The sequence below is a fragment of the Sceloporus occidentalis genome, unplaced genomic scaffold, assembly GCF_023333645.1.
Source record: "Sceloporus occidentalis isolate IW3139 unplaced genomic scaffold, rSceOcc1.0.p SCAF_41, whole genome shotgun sequence".
In the NCBI taxonomy this organism is placed as follows: domain Eukaryota; kingdom Metazoa; phylum Chordata; class Lepidosauria; order Squamata; family Phrynosomatidae; genus Sceloporus; species Sceloporus occidentalis.
Window position 1 is genome coordinate 4933766 of NW_028317021.1, and position 24550 is coordinate 4958315.

General features: G+C 46.6%; 5 protein-coding genes across 9 annotated transcripts in view; 2 read left to right on the forward strand and 3 right to left on the reverse strand.

The window, feature by feature from the left end:
• The window catches only part of LOC149290014 (splicing factor ESS-2 homolog), a 31371-nt gene extending 9604 nt beyond the window's left edge, over window positions 1–21767 (forward strand). Inside the window, exons 9-11 of one of the 2 annotated variants that reach the window (XM_089489809.1) lie at window positions 353–468; window positions 773–2178; window positions 21354–21767. In XM_089489809.1, coding sequence (XP_089345935.1) covers window positions 353–468; window positions 773–1058 — 402 coding nt within the window. In that variant the 3' untranslated portion in view covers window positions 1059–2178; window positions 21354–21767. Of the gene's footprint in view, window positions 1–352; window positions 469–772; window positions 2179–7425; window positions 7573–21353 lie in introns of those variants that run through there. The other variant, XM_089489810.1, reaches the window with a different exon arrangement.
• TSSK2 (testis specific serine kinase 2) lies at window positions 7555–8668 on the reverse strand. Its single transcript, XM_089490049.1, has one exon. The coding sequence runs from the start codon at window positions 8605–8607 to the stop codon at window positions 7555–7557; it is 1053 nt and encodes a 350-aa protein (XP_089346175.1). The 5' UTR covers window positions 8608–8668.
• Window positions 13774–14937, reverse strand: LOC149290016 (testis-specific serine/threonine-protein kinase 1-like). The gene has a single exon (XM_089489930.1). The coding sequence runs from the start codon at window positions 14929–14931 to the stop codon at window positions 13894–13896; it is 1038 nt and encodes a 345-aa protein (XP_089346056.1). The 5' UTR covers window positions 14932–14937; the 3' UTR covers window positions 13774–13893.
• Window positions 19506–20333, reverse strand: LOC149290017 (testis-specific serine/threonine-protein kinase 2-like). Its single transcript, XM_089490050.1, has one exon. The coding sequence runs from the start codon at window positions 20331–20333 to the stop codon at window positions 19506–19508; it is 828 nt and encodes a 275-aa protein (XP_089346176.1).
• Window positions 21768–23782: 2015 nt separating the features above from the next.
• Window positions 23783–24550, forward strand: part of LOC149290018 (integral membrane protein DGCR2/IDD-like) — a 60859-nt gene continuing 60091 nt past the window's right edge. For all 4 annotated transcript variants that reach the window (XM_089490080.1, XM_089490081.1, XM_089490082.1 and 1 more), the window contains exon 1: window positions 23783–24094. In XM_089490080.1, the coding sequence (XP_089346206.1) occupies window positions 24016–24094 (79 nt within the window). In that variant the 5' untranslated portion in view covers window positions 23783–24015. The remainder of the gene's footprint in view (window positions 24095–24550) is intronic.

A 24550-nucleotide genomic window follows, 5' to 3' on the forward strand; every position in this document is an offset into this window, starting at 1 on the left:
AATTTCTCTCTCTCATACACACACACTCTCTCCACCCTTTTCCCCTGAAGTTCTCCATGCATCTGATGAAATGAACATGAAAGGTTGTGGTGTAATAAGCATGCAAGTACTTAAGGTGCAATAAAAGTCTTTATTCAACTCCACTATTGTATCACTCTCCAAATGCTTTGAACTACAACTCCCATCGTTCTAATGAAACATATTTGGAGGGTACTGGTTTGGGAAAGGAATAGTATTATCCTGGAAATGTCTAAAGACATTCCCAGCAAAATGCATAAAGGAGAAATGTGCTAGCATGTAGCAAAATGACTCACAGATACTTTAGCAACCAAATTGGCTACTGTCTTCCCAGATCCTGGAGCCTGGCCGCAGAGAGAGGCTCGGCCTGAAGATGGCCAATGAGGCAGCTGCTAAAAACCGGGCAAAGAAGCAAGAAGCGTTAAGACGAGTTACCGAGAACCTTGCCAGGTGAGTGAGTTTTCCAGTTGGATAGCAGGGACCAGAGTATGCAAAAATAGATACTGAAATACGGAGGTGTGAGGGTGGGTGTTTTTGGAAAAAGAATTGCCAGCTAATATGGAAACTGTATAGAACTGGCTAAAACTAACACAGATCAGAAATAAATTAATTCATCTCAACAGAGGTGTTCCTGAAATCTTCAACTGCTGAAACGACCCTTTTGTTCCCTTTGTCCAGGCTCTGGCAATTTGTGCCACTGCTTCTCAACCTAAAATGTGTTTTTATAAAGTGCTTGTGTTTTTTCAAATTCCAGCCTTACCCCTAAAGGACTCAGCCCAGCAATGTCTCCAGCCCTTCAGCGCTTAGTAAACAGGACTGCCAGCAAATTCACCGACAAAGCTCTCCGGGCCAGCTATACCCCTTCCCCTGCCCACCTAGGGACCCCTGGCTATAAGACTCCAGCTGGTGGACCCCAGACGCCCACTGTCACCCCGACGCCCAGGACGCTCTCTCAAACACCCGTGACTCAGGACCCAGCCTCAATCACAGACAATCTGCTGCAGCTTCCAAAAAGACGCAAAGCATCAGACTTCTTCTGAGAGTGGCATTCCCTTGCAGGACATGTGGAACTGAATATGCAGGAAGCTGCTGGTAAAAATTGTACAGGGCTGACAAAACCATGTCAGGTTTTCTAATCCCGCATTGCCGTGTGGTGGCAGAAGTAACCTTTACTGAGCAGAACTTGGGCTCCTTGTGTACCAGGCGCAGCTTTTACCAGGAAAAAAAGACTAGAGCTGCAATAGTGTTGTCGGCCATGTTGATGCATTTTGAATTGTTTTAATGAAAAGGGGAGGGTGGGTGGTTGTGGCTGTAATTTACATTTGGGCACCTGTAATTCTGACTGTACAGCATTTTTTAAAATTTATTCACTACTGAAAGCCTTTGAATAAAGGCCTGGAACAATTTTGAAATGAGTGGGTTTGCCTACGACTCAGGCATCACTGAAGGGGGAAATGCTGATGAATGCACAGGAACCAGTTTGGCAGTGAAGTGTTTCATGCAGGGAATGGTGCCTTGGTTGAAATGGCCTATGCCAGAACTCCACATCTGTGCTTCCTAGAAGTGGAAGGCTGCCCTCCAGTGTAACAAAGCCTGTGTACATGGGATGAATGTAGGCCCAGCCCCATACACAAGTGTGTGTCTCTACACTGCTCAGGCAGCTTCAGAGAGGACTATTGCCTTTGTATTCAGCCTGAGGGTTTTGTGAAATGCTGGAATGAGACAGCCTCTTGCCTGTGGTCCATCCAAGCTGCTCTTACATTCTGTGATTCTTCATGTGCCAAGCATGCATGCACAACTGCTTCTGCAACTGTGACTTGAATTTCTTGTTGTAGGGGAACATATGCAAGCATTAGGTACCACTAGGATTCTGGCCCCTCTGTGTCATCTTGACCTTCAGAACAAATGGTGGAATAAAGATGTAGGAAATAAGTAAAGGAGCCAATGGTGTACTGGTTTGAGTGTTGGACTAGACTCTGGAGACCAGGGTTTGAATCCTCCGTCATCCATGAAAACCCACTGGGTAAACTCAAAGAAGTCACACACTCAGTCTTTAAGGAAGGTAATGGAGGACCTCTGAACAAACCTTGCCAAGAAAACCTGTGATAGGTTCGCTTTTGGTTGCCATAAGTTGGAAGGGATGAAGGCACACAGCAACAAGTAAGTAACCATCCCTTTAATAGTAAATAGATGGTAAGCATTGTTAGTGTTATAACCCCAAAAAGGGACATTAAAAAGGATGAAAAATTGGTGCGGAGGAAGAGGTTTTGGGCTGTTCTCATGGAGAATACTGAATTTTGCAAACATAGAAAAAGAGTTAAGTGAGAATGTCAAGAGCCTGTTGAAAGAGGAGGGGAAACTGGGAGATGGAATGGTGTCCTCAGACAGAAGCAGTGTAGTGCACTCTGTTTTATTTGCAAAGCTTACTGGTAACTATGATGGCCTATCTCGATATACAATTGCACCACAATTTACAAACATACATGGCCAGTATCCAAGGTGTAATGGGCAAAATGCTGGACTAAGTTTGAAGAAGGTTCCTATTCTTGCAAGGTCTGCAACATTGCAAAACTTGCTGCATGGTTGTGGGCAGGTCACGATTCTTATTATTGTACTTTATTTATATAGCACTGTAGATCTTCCAACACTACCTCCTAGGTATGTTGTAAGGATGTTGTGAGAAAGGTGGTGGTTATGTGCCTTCAGGTTAACTCCAAGGAGGGCAGGAAGGCATCTTTGAAAACAAAGCACCCAAGTGGACAAGAAAGGTCTTTTAAGCAAGGCTGCATTGTCAAAACACTGTCCAACACTCCTATCATAGTTGTCTTTTGTGATGTGAAGGAACCTTGATTCTTTTTAATTAAAAAAAGCAAAGGGATTAGCCACATGGTGTATTGGAACATTTAATCCAAGTAAAGCCAGTGAAGCAAAGGCACTGAAACAAAAGTCTCAAGGCCAGGATACGGATACAGTCAGCCTTCCATATCTGGATTTTTTTATCCACAAATTCAAGTGACCATAGCTTCAAAATATTTGAAAAAATATACAAAATCCAAAAAGCAAACCTTCTCCGGTCCTGCTCTAGAGCGGCCGAACGTCTTTGGAGAAAGTCCAAAGAGTGGGCTGATTTTATTCATTTCAAATTTGTTCTTTCTTCCTTCTCACGCGCCCTCTCTATGGCAAAACAGAATTATTACAAATCATTGATCTCCGCCAATGAGACGCGCCCGCAGCGTTTGTTCTCCACCTTCAGCACTTTGCTTAAACCTCCCTCTCCTCCTGTCTCTTCATCATTCTCTCCTAATGACTTTGCTAATTATTTCATCTCTAAGATTACCACTATTCGCTCTGAGGTAGTCCCCCCCGATTCTTCTTCTGCTCTTAATCTTCTATCGCCCTCGCCTAACAAATTTTCTGTTTCCTCCTGCCTCTTTGGATGAACTCTCTACACTTCTGAACTCTTCCAAACCTGCAACCTGTTCTCTTGATCCAATTTCTACTCGTCTTCTAATCTCTATAGCTCCTTCTTTTCTCCCCTCGCTTCTCCATATCTTTAATCTCTCTTTCTCTCTACAGGCTCCTTCCCTTCGGACTTCAAACATGCTCTCATTTCTCCAATTCTGAAAAAACCTTCTCTTGACCGCTCCTCTTTGTCTAGCTATTGTCCGATTTCTCTTCTTCCCTTTCTTTCTAAGGTTTTGGAACGGGTTGTCTATTCGCGCTGTCTTGAGTTTCTTGAAGCTAACTCCATCCTCGATCCCTTTCAGTCTGTTTCCGCCCAAGGCATTCTACAGAGACAGCTCTCACTAAGATTTCGAATGACCTTTTATGGGCCAAGGCTAATGGCCTTTACTCTGTTCTCATCCTTCTTGATTTGTCTGCAGCCTTTGACACTGTTGATCACTTTCTCCTGATTGACATACTCTCTGACCTTGGGTTCTCAGACTCTGTTCTCGACTGGTTTAGATCTTACTTGTCTGGCAGATCTTTGGCAGTAGTTGCAGGGGGTCAGACTTCTTCTCCTGTTCCCTTATCTGTTGGAGTTCCCCAGGGCTCTGTTCTGGGTCCCCTTCTGTTTTCTCTCTACACACTGTCCTTAGGAAAACTCATTAGCTCTTTTGGCTTTTCCTACCACCTGTATGCTGATGACACCCAGCTGTATTTTTCTGCCCCCGACCTTTCTCCAAGGCTTGAACAGCAAGTCTCGTCTTGCCTCACAGCTGTCTCGCAGTGGATGCGCCATCGGCGTTTGAAGCTCAACATGTCCAAGACGGAGCTTCTTGTCTTTCCTCCTAAGCCCGTCCTTCAACACTCCTTTTCTGTCTCTGTGGACAACATTTCTATTCAACCAGTCCAGCAAGCCCGCAGTCTTGGTTTTATCTTTGACTCTTCTCTGTCGTGTATCCCTCAGATCCAGACCACAGCCAAGGCTTGTAGATTCTTCTTGTACAATATTGCCAAAATCTGACCATATCTCTCCGCCTCTACTGCCAAGATCCTGGTCCATTCCCTAGTGATCTCACGACTTGATTACTGTAACGTCCTCCTGGCTGGGCTTCCTCTTTCTCACCTCCGTCCTTTAATTTCTGTTCAACATTCAGCTGCACGCATTATCACTTCCACCCACCGCTCTGACCACATCTCTCCTGTGTTGGCATCCCTTCACTGGCTCCCCCTCCCTCTCCACATTCAGTATAAACTCCTGCTGTCAACGTTTAAAGCCCTCCATGGGCTGGCCCCTCCTTACTTATCAGATCTTCTTTCTCCTCACCTTCCCACCAGGGCCCTCCGTTCTGGTAGTCAAGGTCTGCTGTCTCAGCCCAGGATTTCCTCTGCCCCATCCCGGATTCGCCCCTTTTCACTTGCTGCCCCCCACTCCTGGAACCTTCTTCCCCCACAAGCAAGAGCCATCACTTCTTTAACCAGCTTCAAAACGGAGTTGAAAACCATCCTGTTCAGAGTAGCCTTCCCAGGCATTGCATAATTGTCGCTTGCTATTTGGTGTTCTTTTGTTGTCTGTTTATCAAACCATTTCCTGTATTGTTATGTACTGTATATGCATTATCCTGCTTGAGAGTATGTATTTTCCCTGGAAAATGATTAACCATCCATTAAGAACCCAAGCCCTCCCTCCAGTCCATCTGCCTTGGTCCAGGCCTTGGAGGTAGAGAGGAACTGCTGGACCTCTTACCCTTTCCCTCCATCACTCTCTACTCCTTCTGTGTCATGTCTTTTTAGATTGTAAGCCTGAGGGCAGGGAACCGTCTAACTAAAAAGATTGAATGTACAGCGCTGTGTAAATTTACAGCGCTTCATAAATAAAGGTTAATAATAATAATAATAATTGCGACATTTTATATAAGGCTATAGCCATGGTATGTCATGGGATGAGCATCCACGGATTTTGGTATCCACAAGGGTGCTGGAATCAAACCCAAGCTGATATGAAGGACCCCCTGTATAATAAAAGGGAAGATAAGATTTTGAGGTTTCCTCTCCATTAAATGCATTGATATTTCATGGCCAAGATGACAGACAAGGTGCCACGTTCTACTGAAACCAGTCTTTCTCACTGGGATGTTTTCCCCTGGCAAAAACTCTCATCATCCGCATCAGATGGTTGGGAAAGATAGGAGTTGTAACTCAAGACATGGGGAGGAGACCAGAGGGAGGAAGGTTGCTGGGATCTATGAGCTTATTCTTTTCATAGAACTGTCTCACAGTCAATGCTATAGGCAGAGCAAGGCTTCTTTTGCAAAAATTCATGCCGGTTCTGCATGCCTACTGGAGTTTGTTTTTCCCAGAGCTTATTGTTTCCTCTCGGAAATCTCAGTTGGAACAAGATTGCACCTTGTGAAGGGAATGCATGTGAAAAATCAGCTTTCCCAGATGCAACCACGGCCAGGAAAAGACTAATCCAAGCGATCTGCGCGCTTGGAGAAATGAAGACTGTTAGCAAGCGTCCACGAAGCTGTGTGACGTGATCTTTTCCGAAGGGACTCGAGGCCAGCCTGTCGCTTAGAAAAGGAGATTAAATGGAAACAGGCTGTGTTCTTGTATGTTGTGCAATGTTGTGTGACTACCGTACATGTTTCAAGGAGGAAGGTGCTGGAAAGGAAACAGTACCAAGGGAGAAATACAGGTCTCAGAGTGCTTGACAGGTTTTATTCAGAAATAAACATTTTTTTGCCTTTTTGGATTAACAGTATAGCAGCGGCACTCAAACTTTTTACCCATGGGACCTTTTACATCTACATGTCGTTGTCGCCCTCCCCACGCAGTGTTGTAAAGAAAGAAAAATATTTTGTTTGTCTGATGTGTGTATTTGCATTCGCACATTCATGTATATTCCTGTTTTAACCTTTTAGAGTGGGTCCTTGCTTTCCATTTGGGTTTAGTGCCAGGTCCCCCTGTGGATACAAAGATCCTTGGATGTTCAAGTAAAATGGTGACCTTTATATAAAGTGGCAAAATCAAGGTTTGCTTTTTGGAACTGGTATATTTTCTGAATGTTTTCAACAACTGGATATGGAGGGCCAACTGTATAGGGAAATAGCGTAGAACAGTTTAAGTAAATTCAATATTTAACATTAAAAAGTTTGGAAGGAGGGATCAGAGCCTTGTGTCCCCCTTGAGTTACTCTCATGCTCCTGGGGGTCCCACTAAACCATTTGAGAACCACTGCAATAGAGTATGGGATAGGCAGTTTCAGTTATTTTGAGAAGCATTGGAAAAAGAGTTTGGGAAAAATTGGGGAGAAGCAGTCTTTTTTCATACCTTCAGAAAACACCTTGAGTATTGTGCCTCTTGCTTGGTCTTATTTTGATGACAACTCCCATCCTCCTTGACCATTGGCCAGGGATTGATGGTAACTGGAATCTAACATCATCTGGAGGGCATAAGGTTCCTTACCTTTTCATTGTACCAACCTCCTTTGAGAATGTGGGAATAGCAGTTGATAACTGCTACAAAGGAAAACTTCCTACACCGAACAAAGCAAATTTAATTCAAGTGGCTTGGTGGATAATGTTGATTCCATCTTAACAACGCCTCTACTTTAACTGCCATGGGTCCATGCTATGGGTATCCTGGGACCTGTAGTTTGTTTGGGCACCAGACAGAGAAGGAGAAACGGTTTGCAAAACTCCAGTGCCCTGAATTTCGTCGCATGGAGCCCTGGCAGTTAAAGCAGTGTCAAACTGGATTATTTTTCCAGTGTGGACAGCCCCAAAGCTAACTTCCAAGGCACTTTTTCCAGCACAGCTGGTTCTCTGAGTTTCACTGTAGGCAGTTGACAGTAAGAGCAAAAGCTGTATCAATTCAGAAAATATTTATTTGAATGGCTTTCCAAAGTGCAATCAAGAAAACACTTTGCTTGCTTTCTTTTTTTCCCTCTTCTCATTTCAGTCTCTCCTTTTCTGACCATTTTGTCCGTGAAACTCTTACCTTTCCCCTCATGCCACCAGGTCCATTGGATCATTCGGACAACCGATGGCCTCCTGCTTGGATTGAGAAAGGATTTTGGGTCCAGCGGCCTTATAGGTCCGTTACCTCAAATGGGGCTTGCTTCTCCTCGACCCCCCCTGTTTCAGCCGACACCTCTCTTTCTTCCAATCTGTCATGTAAGACAGGAGCTGCTCCTGGTCTGGAATCGTCCCTGTTGTCCAATTCCGCTTCTGTTCTTGTCACCGTCTTTTGCTCACCTGAAGTCTGGGAGCTCTCTCCATTTTTCCCAACTGAAGTGATCGATATCACTCGGGGTTTTGGCGGCTGCATCCACGTGTGGTTTAGCACTTCCTCAATACGCAACCGCCGGCCGACGTCAGGTTGGAGCATGCGGTAAATAAGATCTTTGCATTCGATGGTGAGGTTTTTGGACTTGGGGAAATGGACTCGGTGCTCCTTCTGGAGCCGCAGCATCTTCCGAATGTTGGAGTCATCGTAAGGCATGGAACCGCAGACCATGATGTACAAAATGACCCCTAGGCTCCACATATCGTAAACTTTGGGTTCGTAGGGAATGCCTTGCAGCACTTCGGGGGCTGCATAAGCGGCAGAACCGCAGAAGGTTTTGCTGTGGATAACTTTGCCTTCTTCATCCCGAGTGAGGCGTTTGGAGAAGCCAAAGTCAGAAAGCTTGATGTGGTACTCTCTGTCCAGAAGAAGGTTTTCGCATTTCAAGTCCCGATGAACAATGTCGGCATCGTGACAGTACTTAATGGCGGCACATAACTGACGGAACATCTTCCGGGCGATATCTTCAGGCAGGGCTCCTTTGGTCTTGATGAACTCCAGCAGGTCCCCTTGGACACCAAGCTCCATCACAATGTACACCTTGCCATCTGAGGTTTCAAAGATTTCGTAGGTTTTGATGATGGATCGGTGATTGACTTTGGCCAAGATATCGATTTCCCGAGGAAGAAACCGCTCCAGAAAGTCAGAAGGAGCCTTTTTCCGGTCTATGATTTTGACGGCGACATCAAATTTCAGGCGTTCGGAGAAAGCCGATTTCACTTTGGCGTAAGAGCCTTCTCCCAAGTTTCCTCCCATGACATAACCTCTTTTTTTAAGGACTGCGGCATCGTCCATGATGCTATAGGCAGCTGCTAAGATACATTTAGCCACTTGGTGGATAGATGTATCCAGCTAGTTGGTGCGTATGCCATGGCCGGTGGTCATCAGGGGACTGTGGAGTTCTTGGAAGCTGGATGATGTCAAATTCTGAGCATTGTTTAATGGGTGATGTCACAAAGCTATCTTGAGAAGAGGAGCTAGCAAATTCACTGGCCCTAGTCAGCAACTAAAAGCCAGGGGAAACAGCTTTTGAACTCAACCCCATGGAGAGCGATTTTTGGTCCGTGCTCGGATCTCACAGTTTCCAAAAAGAACCATGTCTCGCCTCTTCCTTTCTAGTGCCCCAGTGGACAAAGGAAAAGTGCCTAGATGCCTTGCATGACTAGGCTTTCTGTTTGGATACCTTATTCTTCAGTGCATCAGAGTGACCAGATGTCCCGGCCACAAAGGAGTTCATGGTGCTATGAATTTAGGACAGTCAAGGAAAAAATGGGGGACGTTCCCAAAGAAAAGCAAACACTCACAGAAATGTAAATTGACGCTACTTTGCCATGCTCAAAATGGAGGACCTTTTGGAATTCCTCCTGGACCGAAAGTTGAAATGTAGGACAGGTCCTGGAAAAGGAGGCAGACTGGTCATCCTGAATGCAAAGGGTTTGCTCTCTTCTTGGTATGGGCAATAAATAAATGCATCTCAAAATGATTTGAATGTGGGGATTTCTTCATTAAGTAGCACAAACATCAGATTTAGCCTCTCTGGATTGTTGTTGAAAGTCAACAGTCCAGGTGGAATGTTTAGAATACACCCAATTTAAGGAATGCGGACGTTTTCATTGGGCGCGGATTCATAATTTTTTGTCGTCCGAATCAGTTGCAAATACATAACTCTAGGTTACACCTTTGTAGCTGTGAGTGTGAGTTATAGCTGCCTTTGTATGATCCCTTTGTAACGCCAATGCATTGCCAGCATCTTTGCAGAAGGTGACTTACAGTTAGGAGAACGCACCTCATCCAATGACAGGAGTTTTCTCATGAAACCACTGTATTTTCTGGGAGCGATGAGGGTTTGTTCGAACCCTGTCATGGGGTTTTCTAGGCAAGGTTTGTTCAGAAGGGTTTCCCTTTGCCTTCCTCTAAGGTTGAGAGACTGGGACTTGCCCAAGGTTACCCAAGGGGTTTCCATGGCTGAATGGGCACTTGAACCTTGGTCTCCAGAGTCGTAGTCTGATGCCCAAACCACTACACCATGTTCTACTATTCATTTATTTGAGGAGAAAGGGGCTGTCTCCACACTGGAGAACTAAGTAGCTTGACAACACTTTAATTGTTATGGCTCCGTCTTGTGGAATCGTGGGATTTGTAGTTTGGTGAGATATCTACCCTGTCGGAGAGGCTGCCACTGAGCTCTGGTGCCTCACCAAACTGTAAATCCCAGGATTCTGGCTGTTAAAGTGGTGTAAAACACCTTTATTTCTACAGTGCAGCTACACTTGAGGAGCACAGTGACAGTTTGGTGACTTGGGGGCAATAGAAAACACACTTTGCCGGCGTGATGTTTCTTCGGAAGGTGGTGGAGTCTCCTTCTTTGGAGGTCTTTAAACAGAGGCTGGATGGCCATCTGTCGGGGATGCTTTGATTTTGAACTCCTGCATGGCAGAATGGGGTTGGACTGGATGGCCCTTGGGGTCTCTTCCAACTCTAGGATTCTATGATTTCTGACTAAGGCTGCTGTATCAGGCTGGTTTTCCTGAGCCCAACTGAAAATTAAATGATTTCCCTCTGAGTAAAGATGCATCACTAAACTCAGTGGGACTTATTCTAGAGTAAACAAGTTCCATAAGCTTTGGGGTTTAACTACTGAGTTAGAGTGTGTCGAACACGGAACCTGAGCTTATTTTCAAGTCAACATGCCTGTGATCCTGTACACAGTCCAATATGAATGGAGGTACAGTAGGCCCTTGAATCTGCTGGGATTTGGTTCCAGGAGCCCCTGTGGATAACAAAATCCCTGGATGCTCAAGTACAGTGGCATAGTAAAATGGTATCCCTTATATAAAAAATGGCAAAATCAAGGTTTGCTATTTGGAATTTATACTTTTGGGGAATATTTTCAAGCTGTGGATGCTTGAATCCATGGATTAAAAAATCCCTGGATAAGGAGGGCTTACTGTAGTACCCAAAAGGGCCTAAATAGCCCAAAAGTGACCAGGTTCTGTCTGATCTTAGAAGCTAAGCAGAGTCAGCCTTGTTCCTGGTCAAGATGGACCCTGCTAGAAATTGCAGAGGTTCTCAAACTTTGGTCCTCCAGATGTTTTGGACTTCAGCTTCCAGGATTCCTGACGGCCGACCAAGCTGAGTGGGGCTTCTGGGAGCTGAAGTCCAAAACACCTGGAGGAGTAAAGTTTGGGGAACCACTGCTTTTGAGTGGCACAGGTCCTTTACCTTTGGACTCTCCATGGGAGAGGAATTACAGAGACCCTCCTGGAAATGGTCTGGATTTCTTACAATAACTTTAGCCCCCAGATGGTGCCAGACACCAGTTCCCACCATCCTCTGTCATGATCAGAGCAGTGATCAGCAGCATCTGGGGAGCCATGCTTGGGAATGTATGGCACACGCTGCTGGCCAGTGGTTCTCCAGGGCTTTGTCCAGGAGCCCTCCTCAGCACTGTCAGGAGACTGAACCTGGAACCTTATTGCACATGGATGAAGGATGTTGCCTTATGCATAGAAGACCATTGGTTTGTCCAGGCAGCATCTTTGGCACTCTCCAGAACTTCTGATGGTTTTCCGTGGCAATGCTGCAGGTTCTATCCATCTCCCTAAAATAATTTCAGGAGGGGCATAGTGAGATCTTGGGGCCTATTGCAGCCCTTGGACCCCATCAATATAGTGCATTTTTGGTAGGCTGACCATATGTACTGTATCATTTTAAATGGGACAGTACTATTTTTTTCATATTGCCAGACCGTCCTGTCATTTTAATGTAAATGGCAATTTTGTCCTGTTTTCAAGAAAATGGTTTGAAGATCCCTCTTTGAAATTGTGACTGTCCCCCCCGCCCCCGCCAAAAAAAATTGTGTCATGGAGTGTGAGACCTTTTATGATCAGGGGTTGAAAAACCTAAATTTGCTGCATAAGATTACTTTGTCAGAGAAATATTCATTGTACGGAAATCCGGTCCCTCTCTTCATCTGCACTCTGGTGCCAGAACAAACTGCCATTCCCAAAATTCCATAGCATTGAGCTATGGCCATTAAAGTGGTGTCAAACCGAATTATTTCTGCAGTGTGGACGCAGCCCAGGATTACCGGCACAAATCTTTCCCAGGTCTAGGCGGAAGTCTCAAGGAGATGGATTTTCTCCAGGCAAAGCATGTCGTCTGCTGCTCAGCTGTTCGTTTTCGCCCCAGACAAGAAATTACGTTCTTGTCCTCTGCTAAAGAAACAAGTTATGCACGGAAGAATGTCACATCTCAAAGGGCCCAGAATGCAACATTAGAAAATTCACACAGGGTTTGCAATCTGTGCTGCTTTCAAAATGGGAAACATGATTTTTGGTACCCTTTGGATGTTTGTCCTTCATGGGTTTTGTTTGCCTGTAGGAGCTTTCTGTATAGCAGAGGTAGGTGTCACCACTACATACCCACCAACGTTTCACAGATGGAAATGGGGGCATAGATGAAAACGAAGCAACATCTGACTGTGGTCAAGATGGCAAAAGTTATTTATGAGGAAGAAAATGCAAGCTGGAAGAGGCTGCTGCCGTTTGCTTTTGCCCGAACCTACAGGGAAGGGCAAGATTCTGCCCCCTCCTCTCCTCTCCTTCCTGCTGCGTGAACTGAATGCAAACTAGTTTTGTACTTTGAGCTCAGATTTCAGCAACTGGAGTATGCTGAGGATGAAAGGGGAAAGCGGGAGGAGGAGAAAGAAACTGGAACATTTTAAAAGCATTTGGAAAAGTGGGACGACGGAGGATTAATCAAGATTGCCCTGTCAAATTGGGTCGGCTAGAGGATATGCCACTATGAAGTTTTGGTTTGGCCCAGTGCTAAGGAAGGGCTGTGCTTACCAGTTCAATATGGAGAGAGAGGATGAAAAATATTTTTGAGATTGCACAGGTACTAGAGAGGAGAGAACCTATGTTGACCAGGGTCAAGAAATTTAGCCCTTATCAACTTGAGGTAGGTTGTTCTGCTTCAAAGAGACATAGTGTAACAAGGGTGCATAGTAAACTAAGTAGGAAGGAGGAGAAAAAATGGGACATTTTAAAAGCAGTTGGAAAAGTGGGAGGACAGAGGGCTGTGCCAAATCCGGACACTTGGACGGTATGCCAGATGCCATTTGAGGCCAATGCAGTCTTCCAGACCTTGGCAGTTGCCCATACTTCCTATCCTGGAGTCTACAAATTAAATATTTTCACAATTAATATGTAACATATGGTGGGTGCTCCAGGCCACTGCGGGAAATGTTATGTGGCAGCTCATGGACCCATTCACCCAACAGAGGTGTCACACGGCAGCTAGGAGGACCAGCGGAGTTCCACCTGCTGTTGGTGGACTAAAACTCCCATCTGTTCTAGCCTGCACAGCCAGTGGTAAAGGATGATGGGAGTTGCTTACCCACTGATGAAGCAGAGAGTACTTTAAAAAATGCAAATGGAGACAGACAGAAAGACACACACACACAGTGACACTTAAATTATAATTTTAGTGGATCTGGCTCTGCTTAAACCTTCATTTCACTGGCATTTCTCTTTTGTCTGGAGGTACCAGTCCATACCTAGTTCTTAGGTGTACGCTTTCCTGGCAAAAGTGTGTGTTCCAAAGTTGCAGACAGGTCAAAAGGAAGAGGTCAGTTTTCAGGGTATGCGTTCGATGCAGAAAAGCAACAGATACTCCAGTTTTGGTCTCTGGCTGGTTGGATGGGATATGACAGATCTCACAGTACCACCAGTCCAACCTGAAAGTGAAGAGACCAAGCCTCAGGTCATAGCAAAATCAATCTACAGGTGTTTCTTCTTCTTCTTCTTCTTCATTTGGAGAAAATGAATAAGTGGAAGAGGAGGAGAGCCAGTTTCTCTCCCTACGATGTTGGGCCTCTTAGAAATGTTGAGATTTGGAGCAGGGTGGATCTTAACTTCCAGGATGGAGATGGAAAAGCACTTGACGTTGGAGAAAACTTTCTTCCCTTTTTTCAATCTCTCCCCCAAAGTTTTTTGTTTTAGCAAAGAGATCTTCCCAGATGATCTGCCGATAGCCACTGTCCATCATCTATGGGTTGTCGCTAGGTCTCTGGCTCTTTCAGAGAGAAGTCCTTTGCACCTGCTCGGCGAGTTTGTCCAGGTCAGCATGCCTTTCCTCTTGGATAACTTGTTCGTTGTCGGAGGGCTCAGGCCCGGATTCTTTGCCATATAAGGCCTTGATCTGATTCTGATGATGGGAACTCTCCCCTGGCTTTGACAGTGTGGTGTCCGAAACAGACTTGGGGTCTTGCATCCAGACATGCATCAAAACCTCATCAATGCACAATCGACGGGACACATCGGGTTGGAGCATGCGGTAGATGAGATCCTTGCATTCGATGGACAGTACCTTTGACCGGGGGAAGTGCACGCGATGCTCCTTCTGAAGCTTGAGCATTTTTTTGATGTTTGAGTCGTCATAAGGCATGGAGCCGCACACCATGATGAAGAGGACAACGCCCAGGCTCCATATGTCATACACCTTGGGTTGGTAAGGAATACCTTGCAGCACTTCAGGGGCCGCGTAGGCTGCAGAACCGCAGAAGGTTTTGCTGAGGACGACCCTGCCGTCCTCATCACGGGTCAAGCGTCTGGAGAAGCCAAAGTCCGTCAGTTTGATGTTGTACTCTTTGTCCAGCAGGAGGTTCTCGCACTTCAAGTCTCGGTGGACAATGTCCAACTCGTGGCAGTATTTGATAGCGCTGGCTAACTGGCGGAACATCTTCCGAGCGACGTCTTCAGGGAGAGCTCCTCTCCTCTTGATGAACTCCAGCAAGTCGCCTTGTACGCCGAGTTCGGTTACAATGAAGACTTTCCCGTCCGAGGTCTCAAAGATCTCATAGGTTTTGATAATGGCTTGGTGTTTCACTCTGGCCAGCATCTCAATCTCTCGGGGAAGAAACCGCTCCAAGAAATCCCGTGGGGCTTTCTTCTTATCGATGATCTTGACCGCCACATTGCATTTCAGCCGATCTGAGTAGGCTGATTTCACTTTTGCGTAGGATCCTTCTCCGAGATTGATTCCCATTACATAGCCCCGCTTTTTCAGGACCTCCGCATCATCCATAGTAGCCAAGGCAGCCTTTAACTGATTCATTCAAGATGACTGAGCATCACCTATCCTAGCCTTATCTTCTGGACTCCAGTCCCATTCACGCACATTCTAAGATGCTCCTCTGAAATGGTATGGCTTCTTCTAGACTGGAGAGCTGCAGAACTCTCGACATTCTTTTGTGATGTCACAAAGTTGTGCGGTTGCTGGAGATGACTAAATACGCTCTATAGGACATATGTCTAAACTAATTCCTAGAGACGCCATGGACAGTGATAACATTCTTGTCCATCATTGAAAAGTAGGGATGTTTTTGTCTTGAGGAACCTTTCAAAAGGTTGTGCTAGACTATGACTACCATATATGTTTATTTCAGAGGAAGGATCTGGCCAAACCACCCTAAGTATTCCTTGCCTCTGAAATTCATGGGGTCTCCATAAGTTGACAGGTGACTTGAAGGCACATACACAAACACATAGGTAATGAAGGAGAGCAAAGACCATTCATTCCTCCATCTCCCAAATTATAAGGGATATCATGGATTTTGGTTCAAGGAAATACAAATTTTGAAAGCTTCAAACAGGGGCAGGTACCATTGGTCCTCCAGATATTTGGGCAAACAACTGCCAGACATCTCCCACATCAGTATAGCTAAGGACGGGACTGTGGGAATATGGTCCTAAGCATTAGGAGCCAAAGATGCTCCACACTTGGCTTAAAAGCATTTTAAAGCATCTGCACTGCAGAAATAATCCAGTTTGACACCACTTTAACTGCCATGACTCAGTGTTATGGAATCCTGGGAACTGTAGTTTGTTGTGGCACCAGAGCGCTCTGATGGAGAGTGTCAAAACTACAATTCCCAGTAATCCACAGCACGGAGCCAGGTCAGTTCAAACAGCGTCCAACTGGGTTATTTCTGCAGAGCGGATGCAGCCTTAGTACCTGTGGGGAAATGGGTTCAGTTTGGGCTTAACCAGGGCTGTCGGCCAGCATGGCACAGTGGTCTGAGTGTTGGATGATGACTCTGGAGACCAGGGTTCAAAGAAAATCTAAGTGCACAAATATGGCTCATCTCTCCTCTGCCATTAGCTGTAAGAACTGTATAAGCAGGTTAGTACCAGTCAATTTTCAGCCTTCATATCTTTTCCCAGTCTCAAATGCCATGCATCTGCAAAAAGTATTAAACAAAAAGGACCTGTTCCTCAGTTGTAGGGACTTCCTTGCCTAGTGTGGTTGTTGCTCATTCTGTGTCTGCTGCTTTGGCCACTAATGCTCCCCTCTTAGAAATGTGTAGAGTTGCTATTTGGTCCCCTCCGTCCATGTTTCTTCACCAATACCATTTGGATGGGAGAGCCAGCATGGTGGTTTGAGCACTGGACTGTGACTCTGGAGACCAGGGTTCGAATCCCGCCTCTGCCATAAAAACTTGGTGACCCTGGCAAGTCACACGCTCTCAGCCTTAGGGGAAGGCAATGGCAATCCCCCCCCCTCTGAACAAATCTTGCCGAGAAAACCCGATGATAGGTTTGCCTTATGGTCACCATAAGTTGGAAATAACTTGAAGGCACACAACAAGACATTTGGAGGCCTTTGCCTCTGCAGAGCTTTCTTTCGGTAGACACGTTCTGTGCGGTCTCTACTTACAGGCACTTACTTCTTCCTATACTGAAGCTTTGGGAGCTTTAGTATGACCCATCGCAGGAGGCTTCCCTGCCACTGGAGAAAGAACATCGGCCTTACCTGTGATATGTGGATTTTCAGCAACGGATGGGGAAACTTTCCCACCCAGAAGGTGGGATCAAGTTGCCTTCTTGGCGCTGAAGATGCATAGAGGTTTCTTGTAGGATTTCTCCCTTTTCATTCTCCTTTGCCTGATTCTTCTCTTGCGCACTTGTAGTATTTTGTCTTCACCTGTATGATGGACTGAATGGTTTCTGGGTTGCTCCCTCTGGTGTCAGATACTGCAAATTTTGTCCTGCTTCTCAGAGCAAATGGGGAGGAACAACTCCACCATAGGAAGTTTCCCCATCCGCTGCTGAAAAAGAACATCTCCCAGGTAAGGGCAATGTAACTTTTTATTGTACATGGCCCTGGGATCTTTATATTGAGGGCCAAGCACCCTCAGTTTAAGACGTGCAAGCCAATGATGCATACAAAGCCACAAATGAGAGTGCTCCCCATGCTCCACTTCTTCCCAAACTTAAGGTACCCTTGAGCCAAGGAGAACCTGCTCAGAGGAATGTGCGCTGCATACGAAGCGCATGCGGTGCCTCTCTGATGACTCACGCCGTGTTGCATCCGGGTGAAACATCAAGGCTTTAATGAAACAAGGAGTTTGGGAGGCCATTCCTCTTCATGAAAGTAACCGTTTCAACAGTGGAGGGCTTTTGAAGGCTCCTGGGAGACCATGGCTTTGCAAAAAAACAAAGAACACTCTGCCCAAGATGAAGGTTGCTGCATCTCGGATGACATTTCTTCTTCATTTAAGCTTTGGGAAGAGATTTCAGAAGAACCTTGGATTAATACAGTATTAGCCAGTGCAGTGCTGCGAGGAGCAAGAGGACATGCAAACACCACATTCTGCTTTTCTGATGCAATGGAAAAATCCCTTCCTGAGCTGTCACCTTCATTCTCACCAATATCTAGGGTTGCCAGAGCGAACACTGGAGAAGGCATCTGTCCCTTTCAGGGTTGGGTAGAAACTGAGATTTCAGCAGGCCTTGCTTGCTACCTGGTTGTGAGACATTCAATACCTGTGGCAATTCTCTCTTTGACCCCTTCTGAGCTGGTGTCATGGTTTGCGTCTTGGGCCAGGACTCTGAGAGACTAGGCTTTGAATCTCTGCTTGGCCATGGATACCCACTGGGTGACCTTGAGCTAGTCACACCCTCTCAGCCTCAAAGGAAGGCAATGGCAACCTCCCGTGAAGAAATCTTGCCAAGAAAACCCCATAAAGGGTTCGCTTTAGGGTTGCCATAAACCAGAAATGACTTAAAGGCACTTGCCACCATCACAGGTACAAGAGCCCACTCCAGTGTTCAATCTTGACCATTCTACCAACAGCAGGAAAAACTTTTCTTAGGGAGAACTGGCAGCGAGATGGTGTGGCATTATAGCTACAGGATGGCTCTTGAAGGCTTTCACAGCCAGCATCCATAGTTTTCTATGGGTTTTCCGGGCTGTGTGGCCATGTTCTGGAAGAATTTATTCCTGACATTTCACCTGCACCTGTGGCTGGCATCTTCAGAGGGTGGTGGTATATATACTTGTGTGACCACCCTTGCCATTCAGCAACAGACCAACACACAAATTAACATATAAATCATTTCCTCCCAACCAAGGGTCACACAAGTGTATATACCCCACTCACCTCCATGCCAGCAGCATTCTCTGAAGATGCCAGCCACAGATGCAGGCAAAACGTTAGGCATAAATTCTTCCAGAACATGGCTGCATAGTCCAACCCCCCCACAGAAGACCGTCGTCTGTTCCTTGTGCCAAGGAAAGAAAGACATGCCTACCCAAAGGACAATGGGATGGCAGTCAGTTTGGATGTTCATAGATTCACCATATAAGCATTTTTGCTAGAAAGGCAGGCTATACATTGACTACAAAATTACATGAACTAAACCCCCACACCAAGTGTCCCAGCCATGAAGGCTTTTGAATGTTCGATTCTCAAACAGAAGAAGAAAGCTATTTTTCCCACTGAAACCAGCTTGCCTCTCTAGCCAGGGAATCAGCAGCTGTGGGTTGACAGTGTCATTACAGGGCATGGCCCCTAGATGGCACAAGACTCCATTGGTTTCAGGATGGAGCCTGGAGTTTCTTGTCTAGAGAGACCCAGGCTGCATCCGCACTGCAGAAAAAAATCCAGTTTGACACCACTTTAACTGCCATGGCTTAAGGCAATGGAATTCTGGGCATGGTAGTTTGTTGCTATGACATTCTGGGATTTGTCGTTTTGTCAGACGCTTAGCCTTCTCTGTCAGAGAGCTTCCGAGGCCACAACAAACTACAGATCCTAGGACTCCATAGCATAGAGCCATGGTAGTTAAACTGGTGTCAGACCGCATGAATTCTACAGTGTGGCAGCACTGTAGACTCAGAATAAGGGTGGATGTCTCCAGGGGGCTTGGAGGCTGTCTTGAAGCCATTTGCAAACTTTCTTGGCCTGCACGAGATGTACTTGCCCATGTTTTCCAAACTGGAAGTGTCCAGACAGTCCCTTCCAGTTCAGAAAATAGGCTATTTCAGGTGCAAAAAGGCCCACTCTCATTCAAAATATCCTTAATATGGAGAATCACCCCCTGAAGGTTTCTGGCAATGGAATTTCCATTTTGTGGCCAATTTCCCCCCATGATGGCGGATGTCCAAGGCTTAAGCCCAAGGGCCTTGGCTGGCTGCATACAGCCCATGGGCCACCCAGTTCTCTTGTTTGAAATGGCAAACTACCTTGATCTGTAAGTCAATCAGTAAGTATGGATCTCATACGGAAGAGTGAAGTCTAGCTCAAGGAGAAGAAATTCATATTTACTGCTCTCTACAAAGCAATAGGTGCTCCTGATAACATTTCATGTTTACTCTTTACCGCTTGGTTATTTTAACAGTCTCTGTCAGTGGAGGCGCTTTCCCTGCACCCAAGGGTGGTTCAGGACCTCTTCAATATGGAGCCGGTGGGCAACGTCAGGCTGGAGCATGCGAAAAATAAGATCTTTGCATTCAGTGCTCAAGGAATCTGGGAAGAGCACTCGGTGTTCCCGTTGGAGTCGGAGCATGCGCTTGACGTTGGAGTCATCGTACGGCAAGAACCCGGAGACCATGACGTAGAGAATGACGCCCAGGCTCCACATGTCATAAACTTTGGGATGGTATGGGATGCCTTGGATCACCTCCGGAGCAGCGTACGCAGCGGAGCCGCAAAAAGTCTGGCTGGGGATGATCCTGCCGCACCCATCTCGGAAGCAGCGCTTGGAGAACCCAAAATCGGACAATTTGACATTCATGTCTTTGTCGAGGAGAACGTTGTCGCACTTGAGGTCCCGGTGCGCCACATCCAAGTCATGGCAGTACTTGACGGCACAACACAGCTGGCGAAACATCCGGCGCGCAACTTCCTCGGGGAGTCCTCGGTTGCTCTTGATAAACTCCAGCAAGTCGCCCTGGACGCAAAGTTCCATCACAATGTAGACTTTCCCAGAGGTCTCAAAGATCTCGTAGATCTTGATGATGGAGCAATGGTTGACAGTGGATAAGATTTCCAGCTCCCGGGGCAGGAATTTTTCCAAGAACTCGATCGGCACTTTCCTCCTGTCAGTGATTTTCACGGCCACGTTGAATTTGAGACGCTCTGAATAGGCCGATTTGACTTTTGCAAAGGAACTCTCCCCCAAGCTACCCCCCAGGATATAACCTTTCTTCCTAAGCACAACTGCATCATCCATGACACAAAGGCTGGAGATGCCAACATTACATCAGAGTGCAATTTTAGTGAGGCGTTCCTTGGGGTTGTGTGATGGTGGTCATCTCAGGGACTTTTTGAGGCCAACTTGGTGTCAGGTCTCCCAGCAGTGTTTTGAATCCCTGATGTCATGGGATGAGATCATAAGAGAACACTGTCAGGTGCTTGGACAGGTCAGTCAGGGTCTTGAATGAAAGGAAACCTTATCACAGCAGACAATCCCAAAGCTTGGGAACGTGATGTTTTGGACTGCAGCTCCCAGAATAAATCATGGCCAGAGCTGCGGTCCAAAAAGTCACTTTCGCAAAGCCTGCTGAGTGTCATCTTCAAATTGATCCCACCATCAGCTGGAGGACAGAAGCATTGAGTACATCATACTTAGCCTTAGACTTGACCTGTGATGTAGAGAGGTGGTCTTGGACAATGCGGATCTGTCATTTCTCTTCCTTTTCCCTTCTCAGGCATATGTTTCGATTGCTTTGCAATGTAGGGAAGCAGCGGTGGCAGCAGATGGTGAAGAAATGCAGGTCTGGCTCTACCACGACAGTCACCTTAGGCAGCAGGTTGTGGGGGCTAGGATGGGACATAGACACCAAACTATCCCCTTTGTCCTGTAAACCAGCCTGCGGCCCTCGCACAGCCATTGTAGCAAAGTCAGGTTGGTTTTGTATGGAAGGGGTTATGATCCCACTTGTAACTGCCACCACTAGTGCTGTGATTCCACTTTTGACTGCCACTCCTGCATCCTTTGGGATCCTGGGATTTGTAGCTTGACGAGGCACTAGAGTTACTGGGTTGAGAATTCTCAGTGCCCCTCCCTCAACTGCAAATCCCAGGATTCCACAGCATGTTGCCATAGTGAATGCACAGTCTTAGTGCTGCAATTGTGTGAAAGGCCCCTTCCATTTTGGTTTCTTCTGCAACTGATGTTTTAAACTCTCAAGTCCTTTCTGTTCCAAAGGGGAGGATGTTTGCTAATTTTGGACAATTTCTTCTAATGCAGGAAGTTGCGTGCCATGCTTTTGACCCTACACCGGGACACAAGATGTATAGAAATGAACGCAGAACAGAAGAGACGTGGGCAAACTTTCAAGCCACATGCAAGAGGCAGATGGGGCAGCAGCCCTGATCTCTGGAATGGCAGGAGAGGTGTCAGATACGTGTCTCTCTTTTCATCCAAGAAATGTTGCAAGGTGGGTTGTTGCACAAGTTTTTAATGTGGCTCTTTGGAAACATTGACAAGTTCCAACAACCTCCTGACACATTTGCCCTGGAAGAAAAAGAACTGGACTTTTTTTTAAAGGATCATATTTGATGTCAAAACGTACAATGGACCCTCCACATTAGTTAGGGGCTCCAGAACCCTGTGAATGTGGAAAAGCCGGAAACAAAAAAGCAGTATTCTTTTTACCTGAGATAACACCAATTTAGGAGTCTGTAGTGCAACTCTGTGGTCAATATCCACTGGAGGTTGGCCATAGAATCGCACTGGAGGACCTACAAATGCCTAGAGAAGTGTTTCCCCTAAGAACATCTGGGTCCTCCATAGCAACTCGATGCAACTTCTGGCAGAGTTGTGCTGGAGGACCTAGAGATTCCTAGAGAGAACATATTAATCTAAACTGCAAACGCTCAAAGCCGCAAATGTGGAGGACTGACTATTAACTGTTTTCTGTTGTCTGCAAATGTATTTAAAATCTAAATCAAACTTTTTCAAAGTCTAGGAGCCAGCAGTAGGCAGGCAATCTGACCCTCAGCATGCAGATGATGGAAGTCGTAGTCCAAGACGCTTGGAGAATGCTGGGTTGGGAGACTCTGGGGTAGAGAATACGTTGGTCAGTGGACAAATATACTGTCATGATTTTTTGTGGGTTTTTGGGGCTGTGTGGCCACATTCTGGAAGAATTGATGCCTGACGTTTTGCCTGCATCTGTGGCTGGCATCTTCAGAGAATGCTGGCATGGAAGAGAGTGGGATATGTGTATGTATGTATGTATGTATATATATATATGTACAGAATGCTGGCATGGAAGAGAGAGGGATGTGTGTATGTACACACACACACACACAAATACATACATACATACACACATCCCACTCTCTTCCATGCCAGCATTCTCTGCAGATGCCAGCCACAGATGCTGGCGAAGTGTCAGGAATAAACTCTTCTAGAACATGGCCACTTAGCCTGAAAAAACCCACAAAAAACTACGGAGGCTGGCCACGAAAGCCTTTGACTTCACATACTGTACTGAGTTCAACTAAAGCTGGCTCTCAGGGCAAGGGTTATAGTAGCTTCGTGGCAGACAGCAGGTCCCAGGTTCAATTCCAGGCATCTTGGACTTCTCCACATAAAACCAGCAACTGTCCTCTGCTTTACAGCAACAATTCAGGCATGAATCTGCTTTCATGCATCAGCCAAAGAGGGCAATCTGATATCCATAACTTGCCGATGCTGCCTGAAACTGGTGTGTCCAAATTTTAAAAATGTGTGTGTGTGTGTGTGTGTGTATACTTTATTTTTTAATTACCATATAGTCATTTGAAAACAAAGATTCTTACCTTTGTTTGATTTTACATACATTGTATGATAATAAAGATGTTCTTTCTGGACTCCTCTTGTTTGCCAGCTTTGCCTGAAAAAACACGACCGACGAGGAGCTTTTTGTGGGATTTTTGGGGCAGTTAAGGCCGAAAGGGGAAAAGAGGTCTGGCGAAGAAAGAGCGAAGGAAATAATAAGAGTAATAATCATAATAATCATATTTAATCATAATAAGGAAATAAGAAGGTGGTGGTATAGGGGAATGGAAGGAAAGGGTGACGAAGGTTGAAGACAAATGATGAAATGCAAGTTGCGTTCCAATGGAAGATCACTTAGTAAGTACTGTTAGTTAGAAGAGAGTAGAGTTAGAGTAGCAGGGAATAATTACTGTGGTGATGTGTGAGTGATAATAATAGTAATAGTAATAGTAATAGTAATAGTAATAGTAATAATAATAATAATAATAATAATAATAATAATAAAGCAGTTGGCTTCAGGAGCTTCCCTAGGCATCAGTCTCCTTCCTCAGGTTCCTTTGGTCCAAGTTCATCTGAGACCCAAAGGCTCCAAGGCCTCTCTATAGACTGATTCCCCCACTCCCAGTTTTGCACGTTTTCAACGTTCAATTAAAAATTCCCGTGCAAAACTATCAAAGAAAAGAGCCAGAGCAGTTAAAGCGGCCTCGAAGCGGGTTAGCGCTCCAGTGCGGACGCGGCGGCCCCGCCCTCCCGGGCACGTCACGCCCCCGGCCCCGCCCCTCATTAGCCCGGCGCCTTATGCAGCTTGCCGGCCGGCGAAGCTCCGCCCCGCGCTTTCCTATTGGTCGTCCCCGGCAGAGCGAAGGGGGAGGAGCCAAAGCGGCGCCTGGGCTGAGGGGGGTTAGAATGCGTCCGCCATTTTCTCCGGGCAGAAGCCAAGCAGGCGGGGGAAGGGGAGGCTTGGCGGACGCAACGACGACGACGACCCTCCGGAGGCTGCGAGGAGACAGAGAGGCGGGCTGAAGGGGAAGAAGGCCCCGGAGACGACGACGACAACAGCGGCGGAGACCCGTCCCCTTCTTCCCTTCCTCCTCCTTCGGGGGGGTTTATGTTGCTGCGCTGGGGGAGGATGAACGGAGGATAAATGGTGCCCAAGGCAGACAGCGGCACTTTCCTCCTCCTTTTCCTGCTGGTGCTCAGCATCACCGAGCCGCTGCGGCCAGGTACGGGAGCCCAGGAGGGGCCAAGGGGGGTCTCTCACGGGGAATCGCCTTTAGATCCCCCCGCCTTAGGCTTTGGGGGGGGGGGGTCCTGGGTCTTGCAACTACTCCCACCTGAGGGAGGGGTCTCATGGAGACCCTCCTTCAGCCCCTCAACCTTAGGCTTTGGGGTGTATGGGGGGTTATAGGGCTTGCAGGTACTCTGGGAAGATCTCCTGAGGCTGGGGGGGGGGCATGGGGAGTCTCTTTCAGCCCCCCAACCTTCAGTTTTCGGCTGGGGAGGGTCATCGTCTTCAGCCCCTCCCCCTTAGGCTTTGGGGTTCAGGGGGTCCTGGCTCTAGCAACTACTCTCACCTGGGGGGTCTCATGGGGAAGCTCCTTCAGCCCCCCAACCTTATGTTTTGGGGCTGGGGGGGATTCTGGGTTTTGCAGACACTCAGGGGAAGGTCTCCTGAGGGT

Coding starts and splice junctions, on each gene's coding strand:
- TSSK2 (XM_089490049.1), bottom strand. CDS start 8,607: ATGGACGATGCCGCAGTCCTTAAAAAAAGAGGTTATGTCATGGGAGGA.
- LOC149290017 (XM_089490050.1), bottom strand. CDS start 20,333: ATGGATGATGCAGTTGTGCTTAGGAAGAAAGGTTATATCCTGGGGGGT.
- LOC149290016 (XM_089489930.1), bottom strand. CDS start 14,931: ATGAATCAGTTAAAGGCTGCCTTGGCTACTATGGATGATGCGGAGGTC.